This window comes from Penicillium taxi (genome assembly GCF_028828555.1).
Source record: "Penicillium taxi strain IBT 34144 chromosome Unknown utg000006l_segment0_segment0, whole genome shotgun sequence".
NCBI lineage: Eukaryota > Fungi > Ascomycota > Eurotiomycetes > Eurotiales > Aspergillaceae > Penicillium > Penicillium taxi.
The window spans coordinates 375,978-396,695 of record NW_026643208.1 but is presented as its reverse complement, the minus strand read 5'-3'; the positions used below and the strand labels follow the sequence as shown (position 1 = coordinate 396,695).

Sequence of the window (20,718 nt, the reverse complement as noted above, 5' to 3'; positions counted from 1 at the left end):
CCTGAGTGGATGTCGGGGTGCAGATCGTGTTTCATATAGTCCTGGAGCCCAAACGCATCTGGAAGAATCTCCATGATCCACTTCGCGTCACTATATAAGTTGTTGGGTACATTGATACCCAACCAATTTCACACCGTCAGATGTTTATCAGGTGAATCTTAGCTGACAGACCATTTTTCTGATGATCCCACAGATGACAGTACATTGGGTCAAAACTCCGATTGCATGATTTGCATTATTCGCAAACAGTGGGTATCAACATTCAAAAAGCCATAAATGACATGTGAGTAACGAGTTGAATACTGCAAGATTTTACAGAGTAATCAATTAATATTAAGAAAAAGTTCTGCGGTAAGCCCTACCAAATGAGGCTCAACAGGAACTAAACCTTGTCAGGGGGCAATAACCGTGGGGTTCTCCCGGGCTTAATGGATACGCAAGCCCTTCAATCCCAAAGGGCATCAAATATCATTACCTACCTATATAATAAATTTCTTCCTCATTTCTTCCACATTTCTTCCCCACTTCTTGGCTTTTTACTTTCGTTTTAGTGCTCAGTGCCTGCCACTTTTTGCTCACTGAGTAGAACTGAGCACTCCCTGATCCTACTCTTTGTGGTGTCATGTTGATAAGCTTGCTACCACTAAGTGTTATGTATTGAAAAATTAAACTCTTCTCCCAGGCAGAGAGTGCGTGCACCTAACTACAAGCATACATTTCCTTCAGCATAGGAAGTTACTCAGTACTATACCTCCCCATGGCCTATGCAGTGAAATATAGCTTGTAATTTGGATATCCGATCATGCTTTATTGCAGGAATCAATTCAGTCAGTGATACCTGAGTATTCAGAATGATAATGCCAAACTTGCCATTTGTTATTAAAAACGCCTTCCACGCCTTCCTGGAACCACTCTCCATTGGTCTGCTGCCGACTCATAATCAAATATAGTAAAGCTTTCAATTCATGTGCCATTCCACTCAGAGAGATGCCGTACTTTGAGCCCTTTCTCAATGGTTTCTTTATACGGATAACATGCATGCGTCAGTGCTAAGCATGCCCACGCAGTATTCACCATCTGGCTTCTCTCATGTTGGACATATTCTTCCACCTCGCAAGAAGTATAATTCTCTCCCCAGCCTTCATCATTCTTCTGCTTTTTCTTCTTTGGCCAAAATCTGGCGATTGGGGCATATTTGCCGGATCATCTGCGAGATGAAGAAGTTCAAGGATGAAGAGACAGAAACTGTGCCCGTCAATTCCAGGAGCTAGCAACGTCGTGTCTGGGGTCTCCACCCTAGCTCCTGAGGCCGGAGACAACTCAGCTTCCGGGAATGAATAGCGCTGATTCTGGGGACTAACAAGGCAAGTTTGTTTGCTACATTTTCTAGGCCACGACTAGAATACCATTTCTCCGGCCCGTAAGACATGCATATTTTTTTTCCTTTCCCGGGTTCCAAAGATGAATTTCCGGGCGTCATCTTTCTCGCTCTTACGAGTCAGTGACGGCCATCAAGAGACTTATAGTTTTGAAAATGGGGCAACATGAGCTCCGGGAGCAAGGGCTACGTTACTGATGCGATTACTGGAAAAGGGCAAATTAAAGTCCTTGAAGCAAGCGATTGTGCTAAGATCGCTCTGACTTTCAAACTCTTTATTCCACTCGTCAGAAATGCTTTTCACCAATAGATATTTTGCATGATTGTACTATGAACATGTTTGAAAATTTCTTCCTAAACTCCATCTTAGTGAGAGTTTATGATACGTTAAATAATTGATTTTATAAATTAGACATGTTCATTTGTGTTGGGTTTGGATCAAACTTCTTAACCCGAAACCCATTTGGGTTGGGCATAAAGCCCACATAGACATACATTTAGGGGGGCTGAGGTCCGGGCCGAAACTTTGACCAGGCCCACCTGGGCTTTTGAATGCCTTAGTGCCTGGATTTAGGCCTTTATGTGATATATAGGTCTTGGCAAAGATCTGGACTCTGGTCATAAGCTATTCAACCGTACTTCCTTATCTTCTCTGCCTAGCCTATTATACAATTCCTCTCCTGGTATACAGATCTATGTATATCAGAACTCAACCTTTCTGAGTAAGCAGGGAGCAACCAATCACGCTCACTGAGCAGTCACTGAGCCTGTTGATTTAGGAAAGCCCAGCCTATCTAGGTAAGGTACCTGGGTACCTTACAATGGATCTAACCATCCACCCAATGACCTGTGGGGATATCACAGGATTGAGAGGGCTTCTGAAATCTAGAGTTCAACCTGGAGTTGTAACTATTCATGTGATTATTTTACTGCTAACGACTTATTGTCGTTAGTCTAAATAAAGATAATATAATTATCAAAGGCATCCTTTGGGAAAAAAGGTTCATTACTCTCCCTAGCTCAATCTGGATGATGCCTCGGTAGCTTGTGTCCGAGGAACCTTTGTATCAGGATCAAGGCTCTCGACACTGTCAGGAGCGGAAATCTGGGATACTTCATCAGATCTCTTTTTGCGCTTGTCCCACCAGAGCCCGAACTGAATACCAATAGTCAGGACAATTGATAGAGCTTGCAAGATGATACTCCAAAGATATCCCTCTTTCGCAGCTGGGAATGCAGTTGTCTTCCACACGAAGTTGGGGGCCACTGCCTGTACAATATAAGCAAAGTCATTTGCAAAGGCGACGAGCAATGCTCGCTTTTCAGTGTCGTCTGAACAGATCTCATTGATCCAGCTGAGAATCAGAGGTCCTGCTCCGAGTCCAATATTGCTGAGCCAGTACACTACTTTGCGGCCGTGGATGTTGGTGTACAGGGGCATCTGGCGCAAGAGCACACAGAACACAATCTGAGCAAAAAGGTTAGCCACGTCTAAAATAAATGAAGAATAAGTTGAATCAAACTTACAGTGATGACTGCGCCAATGTAAATAAATGGCCATCGTGATCCACGCAACGGACCATCAGATAGGAATCCCCAGATGAGAGCAACCACAATGAAGATACCCGTAGTAACAAGAGGAAGATCATTAATCTGAGGCACGGTAAATGAGACCCCGGGAACAGGTGCGGGTGTCTTGTTGAAACTCTTCAGCCAATAACCCATGCCTGCTTGAGGCCATCCGTTGTTCCAGACAATGTAGAGCAACGGCAAAGCATAGGTATGCCAGCTCAACATAAGCCTCTTCACCTTGGCCATTGTCCAAGGCTGCTTGCCAGCTCGGCCGATAGCCTTCATGCGCTTTTGTGAGATATCCAGTTCTTCTTCCGTGATCCACCAGGTCTTGTTTCCACTTTCAGGCAGATTAGGGAAGAAGACAAATCCTGCAATAGCAAGTGGCAGTGTGATGATGCCGTCAATGATGAAAAGCCATCTCCATCCTTCAAATCCGTTGACGCCGTCCAGGTTCTGATAGGCCGCTGCTTGTAGGAAACCACTGAATAGTGTTCCTATGGAGCCGGCGACCCAGAAAATCATAGCGCGTTTTCCGATTTCTTGAGGTGTGTACCATGATCCAAGCATGTAGTGGATGCCAGGGTAGAAGCCAGATCTGCAGAATGTATTAGCCTGATAGAGGAGCTTGTGTGTTGGGAGTAATGTCTTACTCAAAGAGGCCGACGAAGAATCGAACAGCATAAAGACTGTGGTATGACTTGATGGATGATGTACAGATAGTGGCAATGCCCCATCCAACTTCGAGCTTTTATCCAATATTAGTACAAGTACGGTAATAACTAAATGAGATCGTACTTACTGCTGGGATAACCCATCGAGGCGAAACGCGAGTCAATAACAAGTTGGAAGGTATTTGACCGATCACGTAGCCGACTGTATAGATTGATGTACTGGTCACCAGCTGGTTGCCATACATGCCAAGGTCCTCTTCCATGCCACTAAGATAGGCATTTTGGACATTAGTCAAGTCAATATTCTTGAGGAAGTAGCCGATCTGCACCAATATTGTTAGAAATTAATTTCCATTTATCTGGTTCAATCTAACAGTATTAACTCACAGATGCAAATGTCAGGACGAAAGCGTCAAGCTTAAACAGCAACCAGCGCTGATCCTTGGGAAGCTCCCATGTGTCCCAGATATAGCCCTTCCACGTTTTGAGGGGCTTTACAATCTGCTCGTCCTCCTCACGATAGCTAACTCCGGCTTCAGTGTCCCTTGTCATCGCGATCGGAATTGCTCTATCAACATTCAAAACACTACAGCGATACTACCTAGATAGATAAATACTTTCCAAGGTAGTGGACTCATCACAGCGGGATATCACGTCATGTTTTTAACTAGGGTAATTATCGGTCTTACTCCGTAAAGGAAACTTGCCAAGGTTGCAGATTTTCTCGCATTCTTCCAATGCTTAGCCTTAAACAAAGCTTAGCCCGTACCGCAGATAAAGTATGCAAAGACCATTCCATCCCTATATCTTCTCACTCTTAAATTATCAAATTTCAAGAGTCAAAGAAGTCATAGACAGAACTGAGCTATGTCTGTATTTACATTTCGGTCTTCCCCGCAAAACATTGCTGATGGCTTGAATGTAGCTAATATTACGCAATAGAAGCCGAGTATTATACCTTTATCAGCGTGCATGATGACACCTGGATTTGATCAAAGGCACCAACAGTGGAGAAAACTAATTCGCCATTCCTACTAACTAGATCTAATTAGATCCATTAAAGAATGGACATATTGACGTGTCGTCGAAGATAGCTTATAAAAGTACAATCACTCATAGTCCCATACTCGGGATCCTTAAAGCTTAATATGGCCTCTTGATCTCGTTGTATAGACTGAACACATGTATATCTCCTTTGTCTTCTTGGATTTTTGGATTTTGCAAGCCACTTGGGCATTGATCGTATTGACTTGGATTCCTCGGAAATAATCGCTTCCAATGATTTGGGATTATCCCGTACGACCTTGCCACCATCGATCCAGATATGGAATCCACTCCGCCGCGGCAACTGGGACTGTAGTGAATAAAATATATGGTTGGTCGCAATTCTTTCTGATCGGATCATTGCTTGTAGCGTCTACGTCGTACTTCGTGTGCATATGCAATGCGATAACTACGACGTACATAGAAGGAAGTGGATACATAGGTAGATCAGAGTCATGATATTTGGGGCCATAACTGACTTGAAAGGTCACATTTAGATTAATAGCTCGGCAAAAGTTAACTATTAACTAGTCAACATAACGATATTGATAGTCTCGACGCTATTTTAGTATTTATACATAGTACTAAGTACTGAGAGGAGGATGGGGCTAAAACTTGGGCTACGACTCGGGTTAACACTCTAGACGCATCGGAACAGCTACCTTCAAATCTCAATCTTTTCTGATTGAGATTTGTCTTCAAATATAGTCGTAAGCACCGAAACTCGAGTCCCCACGCAGCCACTCTACCGCGCATGCCGCTTGCAAGCCACTATCTGACATCCTGTATAAGCTCGAACCTCCTAAAACCCGTGGACTGTTTAACTAAATCTTCGAGAGCATTGAGACATCTTCCATGACGATGAAAAGCCGCCGGTCAGAACATAGAATAGTCTCCAGAGATTGGATCCAGGTACTAAGAGCGGCAAAGTAAAGTCCGGTCTATTTATTTACTACTGGACATTTTCACTCTAAAATAGTAGTGAGATGATCTTGCTTGCATTGGCGGGCTTTTTCCCATGTTGAGCTTGCACCGGTAGCACCGATAGGCTATGATTGACGTGATTTAAAGTAAAAGGTATGTGAGTGGGTCAAATTCTTTAAGGTGGTGAGGTTCTTTGATTCTGCCATTCTGCTTCGCGATGACGTGCATATCCATGTCTGTATGGATACAGTATTGTATCTTACCTGCGCAGCTAATTGCTGCAAATATCTTACCGAGCCCTATAATACCTGCGATATCCATCTTTATATCCGTCTCCATTTCCCTCTCTCTCTCTCTCTCTCTCTCTCTCTCTCTCTATTTTTCTGTCTGTATTTCTCTCTCTTGAAAGTAATTGGGGGTCTTGAGATACATTCCAGACACTGGAAAAATTATTTGCGACAAAAGTACCTAGTAATTCCATTCTGCACTTGTTACACTAAGCTGTTACACTAAACCAGAACGCCATCCTAGCTAGAGAGGATTATAAATTTTGTTCCGCCTCCAATAACCATTGGAATGAATGTAAATTGAAAGATTGGAATGGATCAGTGCTGGCTCCACTCAATTGTGTTCAGGTCAATTCCATCCTGAACCAGCTCCCACAAGGGGCTCAGCTCACGAAGGAAGTCCACACGTTCCTGAACTGCCTTGATTACGTAGTCGATCTCCGCATCAGAGGTGAAACGGCCAATTCCAAAGCGAATACTGCTGTGGGCACTCTCATCGCTGCTACCCAGAGCTCGCAAAACGTAGCTGGGCTCAAGAGAGGCTGAGGTACAGGCACTTCCGGAGGACAATGCAATGTCTTTCAGGGCCATCAGGAGGGACTCGCCCTCGACGTAGGCGAAGGAGATGTTGACGCAACCGGGGTAGTGGTGATCGGGGGAACCATTCAGAGTGGTGTGCTCCATGCCAAGCAGGGCATCGGACAGGCGCTTAGACAGACGGTCAATGTGCTTTCGGTCGTACTATATTGTGATAGATGTTAGTATTTTAATATCTCCAAGCAAGTGTATATATCCTACGTCAAAATCCTGTGCTGCCAATCGGCATGCCTCACCGAATCCCACGATCAAGTGGGGAGCAAGGGTTCCACTGCGCAGACCACGCTCCTGGCCACCACCGGTGATGATTGGGTCCAGACGGACACGGGGACGGCGACGAACGTAACAGGCACCAATACCCTTCGGGCCGTAGATCTTGTGACTGGAGATAGACATCAAGTCAATGTTCAGCTTGTTGACATCAAGTGGGATCTTTCCAACAGCCTGAGCAGCATCAGTGTGGAAGAAGATCTTCTTCGACCGGCAGAGACGACCGATGTCCTCCATGGGTTGGATCACACCGATCTCATTGTTTACAGCCATGATACTGACGATGGCAGTATCCGGGCGCATTGCTGCTTCGAGATCCTCCATGCGAACCAACCCGTTGTTCTGAACGGGCAGGTATGTGACGTCGAATCCCTCATCCTGCAAATGGCGACAGCTGTCCAACACACACTTGTGCTCGGTCTGGGTGGTGATAATGTGCTTCTTCTTGCCGGACCTTCCAAAGAACCGCGCCACACCCTTCAAGCTCATATTGTTACTCTCGGTCGCACCGCTGGTGAAAATGATTTCCTTGGGGTCGGCGCCGATCAGTTTGGCGATGTTCTCACGGGCCTGCTCCACGGCTTTCTCCGACTCCCAACCATATGCGTGCGTGCGCGAGTGTGGGTTTCCGTAAATTCCAGTGAGGTATGGGAGCATGGCGTCGAGAACACGGGGGTCCAGGGGGGTGGTCGCCTGCATATCGAGGTAGATAGGACGGGTGCCCTGGTCCATGACAGTAGCCTGCTTGAGGATTCCGGCCGTCGGGCTTAAAGCTGCATCAGCAGAGGCCGATGAGCTGGGAAGTATGACATTTTGCGCAGAGACACCAGTCTGCTTCGTGAAAGACTGTTGTTCTCCCTTGATGGCGGTGTCCAATTTGATCTGGGCTCGGGCGGCCTTGGTCTCGGTGGTATATGATCGAGCACTGCGAATAGCTAGAGCACGAGGGGCTGTCCAAGCGCCCGAGGATAAATGCCTCGAATAGGCGCGGGATGCATGTCTCCAAGCAACGGGGGCAGCAGATGACATTATTGTGGTGATGTGGGGGACATGAAGATGAAAACAAGCTTTAGGGATATTTTTCCCTTATCTCGGGGTTCTCGGTCATGCGGCGTTAGTCATGTTCTCCGAATAAGCCGTTGACACCTAAGACCTCAGGCATAAATTATTCAATTAAGAATAAATTATATTCTAGATTACTAAATGAGATCACAAACAATACGTCGGTACATAATGGTAGAGAGCTAGGTATAGTTTTACATTTGTTCAATCTCTTAATGTCTTCTGGCTATTAGAAAGCAGTAGCGAAACCGTGGTAGAGCCGTTGAGTATATCATTAGATTTTTGAAACATTGGGAGCCACTTGAGGTCCGCTGTCATAGAATTGAGAATAGGATTGAGAATAGAATTGAGTATAAAATTGAATATAGAATGGGGTATAGAATAGGGTATGGAATAGGGTATGGAACTAACCCCGGAAAGATAGAATAGGGAATACAACTAAGCATGGAATTTAGTATAGAATTGACATGATTCTATATTGACCTCCGCAGCAGTGGCTGCCAACAGAGCAGCATTTTAAAAATGCTAGAGGGCTCAACAACCTAAAGCACCATAGCCTGCAGTGTGAGAAAGACTAGTAAGACAAATAGTCTAATAGGTTGTCAAAACTTATTTCCTCTGGTCCTTTAAATAACAGTTGCTCGTAGTTACGTGGGAGATCATGTGATTTTATGCTACTACGTCAAGGAACATAAATAACCCTTCTATGCACGGACTATAATAGTGATTTAAGTAAGGAGTTCTTAGTATGCGTAGTACGTACAATTAGGGTTATCTCGGTCTCTTAGTAGCCATAGAAAGTACAGGGAAGTTCCGGTAGGGCTGGAAATACTGGTGCCTGCAACTTTGGAATAATAGGAGAACTAAGTACGGAGTATTTACTAGTCAGTTTTCACACGTCATTATACGCCACAAAATGATGCCGAAAAAGGGCTTATTCATACTAAGCCACACTGTTCTTCATAGAAATCGGAAAGTCTTATGTCATAGTTTAGCATTGGCGGAAAGCCCGATCGCCCCGCCTCAAGCCCACTAATCCTTCTCTCGAAGACTCTTCTTCAATATACTTAGTATCCCCCTTTCACCTTCTACACAGTCAATATGAGTTTCAAAGGCTTTACTAAAAGTCTCGCTCGTGCGCCACAACAGTTCAAAGTCAAGTTCAATCTTGGTGAACATACCAAAGATGCGGTGTACTTGGATGCCGAACGCCGATTTCAGGAGCTCGAGAGGGAGACAAAGAAGTTGCACGATGAATCATCAAAATATGCTATTGCAATTAACGGTATGGAAATCGGCTTGAAGCCTTCTTCAACAGCGGGAAACTGACCGCTTATACAGGCATGATGAGCCACCAGATTGAATTCGCTCAAGCTGTCGAGGAAATCTACAAGCCCATCTCCGGACGTGCCTCCGATCCAAACTCCTTCCAATTTGAGGGAAATGCAGAGGGTATTCAGGCCTGTGAGGATTATCAGGCCATCGTCCGTGAACTACAGGAGGCGCTGGGTCCAGAGCTAGAAATGATCGAGAGTCGAGTGATCAGCCCCGCCGATCAGTTGTTGGAGGTGATCAAGGTGATTCGCAAGGTTGCCACCAAACGAGACCATAAGCAGTTGGACTACGATCGTCACCGTGCCACGCTAAAGAAGCTGGAAGAGAAAAAGGACAAATCGCTCAAGGATGAAAAGGCTCTCTACAAGGCCGAGGCGGATGTCGAGTCAGCCACTCAGGAATTCAACTACTACAACGATCTGCTTAAGGACGAGCTACCCAAGCTATTTACCCTCGAAGCCGAGTTTATCCGCCCACTATTCCAATCCTTCTACTATATGCAACTCAACGTCTTTTATACTCTTCACGAGAAGATGAATGGCATGAATATCAGCTACTTCAACCTCGATCTGGATATTGAAGAGGCCTTTGATATGAAGCGCGGCGATGTACAGGAGCAAGCCGAGGCTTTGAAGATTGTGCATTTTAGAACACAGGCTGCAAAGCGTTCCAATTCCTCCCGGTTGAATCCGCTAGGAAAGGGAGAAGATGGCAAGTTTGGTGGGCGAAGCCGGGCTTCTTCCAATGTCGATGAGAACCCCCCGCCGCCATACACCTCTGACGGCGCCACTCCTGATCTAGCTGAAGCTGCAAAGGGCAAGGGACCCCCACCAATCCCACGAGGAAAGCCTGCTCACCTGAAACCGGTTGAGGTAGCCACCGCGCTTTATGATTATGAGGCTCAGGCCCACGGTGATCTTGGATTCTCTGCTGGCGATTTGATAGCAATCACTCACCGTACTAATAACACGAATGAGTGGTGGTCTGGAAAGATCAACGGCCGTGAAGGTCAATTCCCAGGTAAGTTTGTCATATTCAGTGTAGTTCCAGGTCTGTACTAATATCTACGTCTAGCCAACTATGTCCAGCTGAATTAGTTTGGAGTTACTTATATGTCCCATCTGACTCTACCCAGAAGTGTCCCGTGTGTAAATAACTTATGATTCTTATCTTAATTTCTCGCTCGTTTCAGCCTCATGCAGTTTGGAGTGTCAAGCCATTAGCTTGCCGTGTGAATTACAAGTATAATAGAGCCGTTATTGGTGGTTGTCGTGGTCTTAGTAAGATATTTCATCCTTAGTAAATGTGTGCTTAGTCAAATTATCCCGGGTTGAGTTCAGCTGTGGCTTAGCTCTAGGCTTCAGCTCGGGCTGTTTAAGTGGGGAAGCAGGCAGATGCGTTTCCCAGGCGTGTTATGTTTTAAAAGCTTTTTTGCCTACTGCTTACTATTACCTTTTAATCCGTACTATCAATTGTTTCTCTTTGGAATTTCAGATATTGAACTAAGGAGATCAAGATTATGGATTAGTAAGGCATATGTAGCCTCGTCAGACTTAAACCCTCAATACGTCGAATAGATGAACATAGGGAAAAGAAGGGATTGCAAGTGTTCGCGATAAACGCTGAACCAGGTGAATCTGCAAAAGGTCTCTAAACCATCGAAGAAATACTGCGTCGGGCACTGTTGATAGAGATATCATGGGCGACAGAGATCTCCAGTGGAGACTGTGAGTCCTGCGACTTGGTGTGGACACCCGAGTAATTACGCAAGGTTGCTGATTGCGAAGTGATCTGACTAGACATTTCCTTCGAATGTAGAGTCGATCTGTCGGCACCAAAGGCAAGAGCCTGCCACAGGTTACGGCGGCTAGAAGGGCGTGCGGATGAGGCGCTCCGGGAGTTCTCGAGGGTAGCACCGGCCCATATGGATGACAAGGGAAGCGAGAGGGCCACCAGGGTCAAGACATTAGAAGCCAGTTCAGGTACGGTGGTGACGTATTGGAGAATACAGAACAGGGCTGGGATGGTCAGGGTCTGGCATCCACAGGCGAAAATGACCTTCATGGGACCGAAATCGTGAACACCGAGGTGACGACGCTGGCGAATGGCGATGCCAAGCTTAGTGACAAACACAGTGCAGAAGTAGCAGACGCTAGTGGTTATGGCGATGTTGAGGCCGCTCTCAAATGCCCAGATTACGCGCATGGAGTCGAGAGTGACGATGAAAATGATGTTCTCCACTGTCCATCCGATGCGGACTCCAATCGGGACTAGGGCCATCAGGATTGATAGAGCTAGGATAGGGTGGCGGTAGCGTCGACGCAGTGTCATGCATACCACATGCACCTGTAGCACTAGGGAGATCATAATGCAGATCACGAGGAAGGTCTCGAAGATGACACCTGCAATTGAAATTCCATATGCACTGGGTGGAACTGAAGAGTAGTCATAGGAGAAGTACGGGTACACATTCTCAAATTCGGTGGTGAAGTGAATGACTTGGAACAGCAGACGAATGATGTTGAAAAGCAAAGCAAGAACATTGAGAATGAAGACGGCCGAGGTGCGTTTCTCACGTCGAGTCAAGAGAAGAAGAATCACGAAGAGCACGATTGAGGCCCCAAGCTGGCATCCATAGTTGATGCAGATACGAACATTGTACTGGACGAACGAGTCCAACTGATCTACGGAAACGACGAAGGGCTCGCTCTGAGCGTTCTGGAATGTGACATTCTGAGTGAAAGGATCAAAGGATGACTCTGACGAGGAATACATTGCATAGAGTGCAATTTTGAAGCCTTTGAAGCTGCTTTAATCGAAAAATTGACTGGTAAAGTTGAGCAAGAAGATGAAGAAGGTTGTAGAAGAGATGAAGACTCAGGATCTAAGATGAGTATTTGGCTTTGAACCAGCACAGCTTTGGAAGTAATTCATCTTGAGACTTGAAGTCCAAGACAGACAAAGGATTGAGGCAGTTACATCAATGGTTGGTGAATTCAATGGTTGAGGTTGAAGTTGAAGTTCAATGGAAGGAAGAACAATACTAAGTGGAGCCGGGAACAATACTAACAAACAGACAAAGGACAAGATAAAACAGTATTTAGTTACCATCTATCGGCCTGATTGCTGCCAATTTGTTAATTATTATTCGATTCTAGACTGCTACTGTCTCATGACGAGTACATTTAAGAAGTAAGGCTGAAATGGTTCAGAATACTAGGTCTGTGGCGTTGTGGAGTTGTGGCGTTATGCACATATAATTACATAATCACAATACGGAGACAAACCGAATTTATAGTATTAAGCCTTCAGTAATTTTTGATGTTACTTCAATGCCCTAACTTGCCATTAACCCCTGTTGTCTAAGTCACCAATGCTACGGAGAGATAAGAAATCAAGTTGAATAAAGTGGAATCGATGGGAAAACATTAGACCGATCGGATCAAATTAGACCGATAGACCCAGACACCACGGAGACTTTCTTTTCTTCTACTCCAACCTCAACAACGTCAAAATGGTACTTTGGTCAAAATTACAGACATATTCCAAGTTTTAGCTTCCCAATTAGATTGATTGCATGATTTATCCTTCAAAACCATGCCAGAACGCCCAAAATTCCCTCCAAATAAGAACTTACTGGATCTCGGCATTCAAGGATGGATACTGTGGGACAGTGGGCTCGGCGGCTCAGTGCCCCATATTGCGTTGTCTTCATCAGATAGATTAGAAATCAATGTCCCTATATATAGTCTAATGGGAGGGCTGTTCAAAGCTTCAATTCCATCTTGAGTCTGTTCTTGCAAAAGTTATACCTAGGTATTTACAATGTCTTGGCCTGATGTTCCCACCCCAGCCGCTCAAGGAGTGTCCTTCTACACTCCAGCTCAGAGCCCTGCAGCTGGAACTGCTCGCAATCCTCAATCGAGTGGAAAGCCCATCCCGACTCTCTTCAAGCCCCTGACTATCCGAGGGCTGACCTTCCAAAACCGCATCGGTGTAAGTCGTATTCATGTTTCATTCTCTGAGACCATGTGCTCACTGTACCCCCTAGGTTGCACCTATGTGTCAATATAGTGCTGATAATGGCCACATAACTCACTGGCATATGGCCCACTACGGTGGTATTGCCATGCGTGGTCCCGGTATGATCATCATGGAGGCCATTGCTGTCCTTCCCGAAGGCCGTATCACCCCCGGTGACGTCGGCTTGTGGCAAGACTCGCAGATTGCTCCTTTGAAGCAGGTAATCGAGTTCGCCCACAGCCAAGGCCAGAAGATTGGTATTCAGCTAGCCCATGCTGGTCGTAAGGCCTCGTCCACTCCCCCTTGGTTGGGCGGCGGCGTTGCCACAAATGCCGTCGGCGGATGGACCGACAACGTCAAGGGCCCTAGTGCTATTCCCTTCTCTGAGAACGATATTGTCCCCAAGGAAATGACCAAGGAGGATATCCAGGAGTTCAAGGACGCTTGGGTCGCCGCTGCTCGTCGTGCCGTCGAAGCCGGTGTTGACTTCATTGAGATCCACAATGCTCACGGATACCTGCTCAACGCTTTCATCTCACCATCGTCCAACAAGCGCACTGACGAGTACGGCGGCAGCTTCGACAACCGCATTCGTCTCTCTATGGAGATTTCCCAGCTGACCCGTGACGTCCTCGGCCCTAACAAGCCCGTTTTCCTGCGTGTCTCGGCCACCGACTGGCTCGAGAAGAGCATGCCTGAGGAGGAGGGCTGGAAGCTTGAGCACACAGTCGAGTTCGCCCGCCGTCTCGCTGAGCAGGGTGCCATCGATCTGATCGATATCAGTACTGGTGGTGTTCACGTTAAGCAGAAGGTTGAGTCCGCTGTTGCCTTCCAGGTCCCCCATGCCACTGCTGTGAAGAAGGCTGTCGGTGACAAGCTGCTTGTTGCCGCCGTCGGTATGATCAACAACGGCCAACTGGCCGAGAAGGTCCTCAATGAGGAGCACATTGATGTCATCTTGGTTGGTCGTGGCTTCCAGCGTGACAATGGTCTCGTCTGGGCCTTTGCGAAGGATTTAGATGTGGAGATTGCCATGCCTGGACAGATCCGCTGGGGATTCACCCCATTCCGTGCTGCATCGGATTACATCATGCCTAACTCGATGAAGGCATCCCTCTTTGATTAGAGTATTTTAGTTGCATAGTATAGTGTATATAGAACCTTAGAGATGATTCATGAAGAACAGCAATTTACTTTCTACAAAAATCACTAGTTATTCAATTTGGAGACAAGGGCCATGGATGTGGCGTAGAGCCTCACGATGGGCTATGTTGGCGAGTGGAAACAAAATTCGGTCAGGTAACTAGCGCATACCGTTGAATGTCTCGTTTGAATCTTTTTCTTGAATATATACTCTAGTTATGTCTTTTGCTTTTCTACATTCTCATATTCTTTCTTTAATAATGATAACACTCTCTGTCTCGATCAATCGAGGCAGAATGTGATGAGTATCAATCGAGAATATGGAAAAGAATCATTTATTGGCAAGTGTGGCCGAGCTTTGGGAAGGTACACTGAAGCCTCGCATCATTGATAAGTGATTTGAGTTGAATCCAAACCACCACGTAAATTCACATGGCAAAGATGTATGTATCCAAAAGCATACTGATAGGGCTGCTGTCCCTTCGGCCTAGTGTGGGCCATTGGATCGAAGCAGCTACACAATACACAACCTCCGGGATTCTCTCCCCTATGTCAAGTTAGGCAAGAAAACTTGGAGAATCAGAATAATGTCGGGAGTGAGTTTACCCTGAGCTGGCCGTATCTATTGGTATAAACTTGCCCAGAACTATATATACGGCTATAGAGAAATAAGAAATGAGAAATTAAAAAAAGCTAGGTCTTGGACGCTTAGCCAACTCCACATCAAACAATTCCACGGAAATTTCATCCTCCGAGTGTGAAGAATAGCTGACGGAATAAGTAATAGACTTGTTGATATCGACGTTAGTCCCGGGTGCAGTCCTACTAGTACTACCCGAGTACTCCACTCCGTGAGAGGGATAGGTAGGTTTCGAGGTGCCACCGATTGAGGCAGGGAAATACCGACCAGCGATAGCGCGGGAAGAAGGCAGACAGGCGCAGAGGACCGCGATTTGGGTTTCAATGATGGACCATTGGACTACTGGGTATAACCCGAAAGTTTGGTTATAGCCCCAGCGGTTATTCCAGAAGACCACGACTCGTATGATGGCGATGACGGTGAGACTGTAAGTTTCATCAGTATCCGAACATAAAATACTTTTGCTAGAAGGGGATATGCTTACACTGAAGCTACAATGAACATCAGTGCGACAGCAAGCTTCTTCCGCATAGGCAACTTTAACCGAACGACTTCGTATACAGGCATTATGACCATGATCGAATCGACAATGATGTTGACTATACAATTCACGAGTATCGAGTCGATGAAGTTGATGCATGTCCCTGGTACCTCGTCTGTCCAGCCAAGCCAAGTCAATTTGATAGGTATGCAGCGGAAGGAGTCGACAAAGGCCCAGGCGATACCAGTGAGGGCGTTGACAGTGATCAGGACGTATGAAATTCGACAAAAATAGGTGGTTTGGAAGATTCGGAGCAGGAAGAGACAGACAGAGATTTTGGCTAGAGAAATCTGGATCTTGTAGGTTATAGCAACGACTTGGAAACCCTGTAGTTTGTGTTAGTTTGGAACGTGCGCGAGGGAAGAGTCAATCGAACCTTGTAGAATTCTGTGATAGTCTCAAATGGAATGTCCCAGATGTTTTGACCGAATCCCAAGGAGGCAATCACTAGGTCTTGTTAGTTCCAGGCTTCCTGGCAGTGAGGTGTGTTCTGTGTCGCCTTACTATATGTGTTCGTAGCAAACAAGATGACTCCTAGGATCTATGAATAGGTTGGTACATAGGCAGCATTCCAATATTCAGCATTATATACTCACAAATGAGACTATGATGGTATAATCATCCCATCCCCAGCCACCAGCTAGACCGCTGCTCTTGGCGAAGATTCTTCCAATGAAGAAGACTGTCGCGAGGATTAACGGCACCAGCGTTGAGCCCTGTACAGCCGAAGGTCCTTTCAGAATTGGGATATCACATCCTTTCTCCCATAGTCTTCTTGTAGCTTGAAGCTGTTAGCTCAATGAAACCCTGAAGCCCTTACCAGTCAACTTGTAACTTACTGAAGATGTCTTTGGAAAGACACTCTGTCTGAACACAGTCCAATAACTCGGTAGCCCATGAGCTAGGCGAACAGACACATGTAGTGTTATTGCTCAATACACAATCTGTAAACAATTTCTGGCTACAATTGACCTGGAAGATGATCAGCTGCGCGCAAGTGGAGTCTTCTGTTTTCCTGTACATACTGCGCATTCAGGAAACTCTGTAGCTTCAAAGGTGGCGGCTTGCAACTCCACAACTATTAGGGCCAAGAGAATACATTGGAACAGCCTCATGTTGACAGCCATGGTCAGTTTCAAGCGAGGTAAATCGCTTTTCAAGCAGAGGAGGGTTTTGTTTTAATTTTGGGATGAATAGCCGTTTCTTTCCTTTGAATCCATCACTTTTCTTGCAGAGTAAAAAGTCTCTGCCGAAGCCCTATTGAGCCTAGAGTGCATGGATCATAGATCCGGACACAAAAGTTGGTTCGAGCTGATAACGCCACCAGGCGAGTCCAAATCAAGAAATCCCGCCCAAAATCTTTTTTTTTTGAGATTTAGAAGCCATGGTAGAGAGCCGGCATTTAAGTCAGTGACCCCGAAGATAGTTCATGGGTTTGTCTTTGACTCTTTGGATATGTGTAATGACTATTTGCAAATCAGGATTTCAGTTACTTCATGTAGTGGAGATAATAGGTCGGCTCCGAGACCCGTAACCACAGATATGCGTCAATTCGGCACAACGGGATCTGATATGGGGTATATACTAGCAGCTGACTACTGAGAACTGCAGAGGCGGACTAAGTTATACTCACCTGACAGGATCCACAGATCCACGGATCCACGGATCCACTAGCTAACCATAACCATAACTTTTCACACGTTTAGTGTCTCTTTGTACAGTTCCAAGGTTATCAACCTGTGTGAAGAAGAATACATATGCAATCTAGGTGGTATCAAGTGCAGTATCTGTCAACAACATTTCTAATCACCGACGCTTTCCAGTTATGGAATATGCGAGCTGAACTTTAGCGCGTGCGTTGCATTATGAGTGCTTACACCCAGGTATGAGGCCTATCCTCGATTTTTAGACTATTCGTCCAGTGTATCATTTTCTGGGACGGTTTCAATTCATTTACCAATAACAATTGTCGATACACCTGTAAGTCAGGCTGTATGAGGCTGTATGAGGCTCAGCTACATAAATCTGACAACCTTGGAAATATCACCCGATTCAGGAGTCTAAAGCCTCTAGACCCTTAGAACCAGCAATATATCTGATCGTATTCCGGGGAAGGCGAGTTCCAAGTTTTCTGAGTTCTTAACCCACTTAAGGGAGAATTTTCCGAATCCTCGTTGCAACCATGGCACCCTCTTATAAATGTATTGCTCGCCCACCTAGATAGGTGGATCCGTGGATGATTTGTGCTCAATGGGCAGGTGGGTAATAGGGAACTATTCGAAGTGCTGAGTCCTCCCTGAGGTCCCGGCCAGGCCCCGAGCTTCCAAGGTTGTTGACTTCCGGGGATCTATATCCATATGTCAAGTGAATGTAAACACTTACACTAATCTTGGAATTTTGGAATTTTGGATATTTCAAAGAAAATATCAAAATCATTTAACCTCAAACCTCATTTTAAGTCAGATATAATCATTTTCTCAGTACTTTGTTATAAACCCCAAAAATATGAATACGATTGTAAATTCAGTAACGAAGCCAAGGCTGCGGGGAAGGTGCGGAGGCCAACATCGCAACCTCAATCTTTAATGTCCATCCCACTTCCCTCACAAAATGGCGGTCCCCCAGCGGACGCTCAACTGGTTATACTCAATTCTGACTACAGTATGTACTCTTTGATTATCGAAGACACTAGTCTGACCCATTTCCAGGATCACCACGACCCTAAACAGACCTACCACGATCCCAATCGTGCCTACCACGACGTGGTCAATGCGCTAGCCAAGTACCCTTCGCTCTCACCTCGAACCGATGTCTACAGTGAGTATCAGCACCAATACATCACTAGCCACTGATCTAACAGTTCGCGCGCATTAGCCTACGAAAATGGCTCCTCGGCGCTACTCCTCCAGGTGGTTGGCACGCTACCTGTCGTCTTCCGAGGCTCAACATACCGCTTCCCTGTGACGCTTTGGATTCCTAATACTTACTCACGCGAAGCTCCAATGGTATATGTAACACCACCGCAAGATATGGTGGTCCGCGTAGGGCAACATGTCACGTTGGAAGGGCGGGTATATCATCACTATCTGGCACATTGGGCCGAGACGTGGGATGTCAGTTATCCACCAGAAAAGATCTGTTGATATCCAACTGACAATCTCGTACATAAAATACAGAAATCGAACATCGCCGATTTCCTTTCTATCCTTCGTGATGTCTTCGCCAAGGAACCTCCAGTCCGATATCGACAGCCACCTCAACTGCGGGCACAAATACCCCCGCCATTGCCTCCTCTACCACCTGGTATGGGACATTCACCGGCTCAGAACAATGTGCAGTCCCCGGTATTGATCAGCCAAGCACCTCCACAGCTGCCTCCAAAGCTTGAAGCAGGGTCATCGCAGCCTCGTCCCCAGCCCCAGCCCCAGCCGCCGACGCAGATAGCGGAACGATACCAGTCACCTCCCCCGCGTCCACCACTACCTCCGCACCTATCAAATGAACATAGACAAGCCTCCCCGTCAAGTTATATGCATGAGGACAATAGAGGCAGTTGGCCCAGTCAACAATATGCGCATGCGCAAGCTCCGTTGCCGCATCCCATGCCACAAGGCGTTCAGCCTCCAGCAATGTACAACAGATCTAACACTGGACCAGTTGGCCCCATCAACAGTCCCCAGCACACACCCCATGGATTGGGATCCGGACCAGTGTCCGTACAACACCAGCGAACCTCGTCTCAATACCTCGGATATCAACCGCAACCAGGACCCCCATACCAGCAATCACCTTATCCACAAAACTACCAGGACTCAGCAGCAGCAGCAGCACCCAAACCGAAGACAGAGACGCCCGACCTCCTCACATCACCCTTCGAGCTTGAGCTTCCCTCATTCACACCCTCGGGACCAGCACCACCAATCCCACCAAATCCAGAAAAGGACGCTCTTCTCCGCGCAGTCTCCAAAGCCTTAGCCGAGAATCTACAAACGCAAGCTTCGCAATCCGAAATAGCAGCCCAGTCCCTCATCTCCCAGTCCCATTCTCTTCATGCCGCAATGGCAACCCTCCAAGGCGAAATCGCCATCCTAAACAATCTAAACGCAACCCTGCAATCCAACACAGCAACCCTCCAACACTCCATCCAACGCGCAGACGCAACAATAGCAGACGCCCAGACCCGCTCAGCATCAGGCTCAGCATCAGCATCTGCCCCTTCCTCAACAGTAACATCTTCAGCAGACATCTCATCCGGCCTCCCTCCAATCGATGAGGTCCTCGTCGCCCCAACCGTTGTAGGCAAACAACTCTACGACCTCGTCGCCGAGGAACAGGGCCTGCAACATGCTTTGTACGCTCTACAGTCTGCGCTGGTCCGCGGCGTTATCGGTGTTGACTCCTGGTCAAGACATACGCGCGGTTTGGCCCGTGAATCATTTCTGAAACGCGCGCTTATCCGAAAGATTGGGCGTGGCATGGGTCTTGAGGAGTCTGGGCAGGCTTAGATATTTGCAATGTTGACTACTTGACTTGATGGTTGTGGTTGTATGTACATACCCTTTTGTATCGAAGTATATATTGTTGGGGTGGCTTTGATGTGATTTAGAATCGATTAAGCAATTTGCCTAGGCTTCACTTACATTCTAACATTAAAAGATTCAGCCATTTATTTTCATGTTCCAAGGGCTAGATCTCTCAGTATGAATTACGTTTTGTGAATACCTAAGTAATGTCCCAAGGTTAACTAGTACTGATTGCAGTATTTTTAATGAAAGATTGACAATTGCCTCACTTTCTTTTTTTTTTCTTCTTTTTCTGTAAAATTGAGGAAGATGAAGGGGCAAAGGATATTAATATTGATTCTTTATTGTCAGACAATTTAGTTCGCTGATGATAGAAAACGGTCCGAATAAATTGAAGTGAGTCCTAGAGGTCGAGATATATATAGTCCGGAATGACATGTTTTCCGCAAATACCTTGAAGGTTCCAAGGTTAGAAGTAATCTTATAATCAAGAGTATCGCAATTCCAACTACACAGGGACCTGAGCAAGTCATTTTCCAAAGTTATGTTATATAAGATCTACTAGGTAGACTTCGATAAAAATTGCCAATTTGGATTTGATTGACTGCCCCACTTTCGGTGCGCTGTACATAACGGGCCAAGATGTATATATATATAAGGACGAAACTGTAGGGGAATCCGTAGATACAAGAAGAGAAAGGGTGC

At 46.2% G+C, this 20,718-nt stretch overlaps 7 protein-coding genes across 7 annotated transcripts; 3 read left to right on the top strand and 4 right to left on the bottom strand.

The window, feature by feature from the left end:
- Positions 1-2,393: 2,393 nt before the first annotated feature.
- On the bottom strand, positions 2,394-4,176 carry N7495_009279 (uncharacterized protein; the record flags this gene model as incomplete). Its single annotated transcript, XM_057211930.1, has 5 exons — positions 2,394-2,846; positions 2,906-3,548; positions 3,604-3,698; positions 3,753-3,947; positions 4,012-4,176. 5 exons carry the CDS (start codon positions 4,174-4,176, stop codon positions 2,394-2,396), a joined length of 1,551 nt encoding a protein of 516 aa, XP_057058793.1.
- Positions 4,177-6,197: 2,021 nt separating this feature from the next.
- On the bottom strand, positions 6,198-7,775 carry N7495_009278 (IscS subfamily cysteine desulfurase; the record flags this gene model as incomplete). The annotated part of the gene is made up of 2 exons (XM_057211929.1): positions 6,198-6,620; positions 6,678-7,775. 2 exons carry the CDS (start codon positions 7,773-7,775, stop codon positions 6,198-6,200), a joined length of 1,521 nt encoding a protein of 506 aa, XP_057058792.1.
- Positions 7,776-8,909: 1,134 nt separating this feature from the next.
- On the top strand, positions 8,910-10,240 carry N7495_009277 (amphiphysin; the record flags this gene model as incomplete). The annotated part of the gene is made up of 3 exons (XM_057211928.1): positions 8,910-9,093; positions 9,150-10,163; positions 10,218-10,240. The coding sequence occupies 3 exons, from the start codon at positions 8,910-8,912 to the stop codon at positions 10,238-10,240; spliced, it is 1,221 nt and encodes a 406-aa protein (XP_057058791.1).
- A 553-nt stretch (positions 10,241-10,793) lies between these two features.
- Positions 10,794-11,918, bottom strand: preB (alpha-factor pheromone receptor STE2; the record flags this gene model as incomplete). Its single annotated transcript, XM_057211927.1, has 1 exon — positions 10,794-11,918. One exon carries the CDS (start codon positions 11,916-11,918, stop codon positions 10,794-10,796), a length of 1,125 nt encoding a protein of 374 aa, XP_057058790.1.
- A 1,050-nt stretch (positions 11,919-12,968) lies between these two features.
- Positions 12,969-14,292, top strand: N7495_009275 (NADH:flavin oxidoreductase/NADH oxidase; the record flags this gene model as incomplete). Its single annotated transcript, XM_057211926.1, has 2 exons — positions 12,969-13,139; positions 13,195-14,292. 2 exons carry the CDS (start codon positions 12,969-12,971, stop codon positions 14,290-14,292), a joined length of 1,269 nt encoding a protein of 422 aa, XP_057058789.1.
- Positions 14,293-14,992: 700 nt separating this feature from the next.
- On the bottom strand, positions 14,993-16,617 carry N7495_009274 (uncharacterized protein; the record flags this gene model as incomplete). Its single annotated transcript, XM_057211925.1, has 6 exons — positions 14,993-15,374; positions 15,434-15,816; positions 15,867-15,937; positions 16,083-16,271; positions 16,330-16,462; positions 16,516-16,617. 6 exons carry the CDS (start codon positions 16,615-16,617, stop codon positions 14,993-14,995), a joined length of 1,260 nt encoding a protein of 419 aa, XP_057058788.1.
- Positions 16,618-18,100: 1,483 nt separating this feature from the next.
- On the top strand, positions 18,101-19,995 carry N7495_009273 (uncharacterized protein; the record flags this gene model as incomplete). Its single annotated transcript, XM_057211924.1, has 4 exons — positions 18,101-18,151; positions 18,199-18,307; positions 18,365-18,603; positions 18,667-19,995. The coding sequence occupies 4 exons, from the start codon at positions 18,101-18,103 to the stop codon at positions 19,993-19,995; spliced, it is 1,728 nt and encodes a 575-aa protein (XP_057058787.1).
- Between the last annotated feature and the right edge of the window lie 723 nt (positions 19,996-20,718).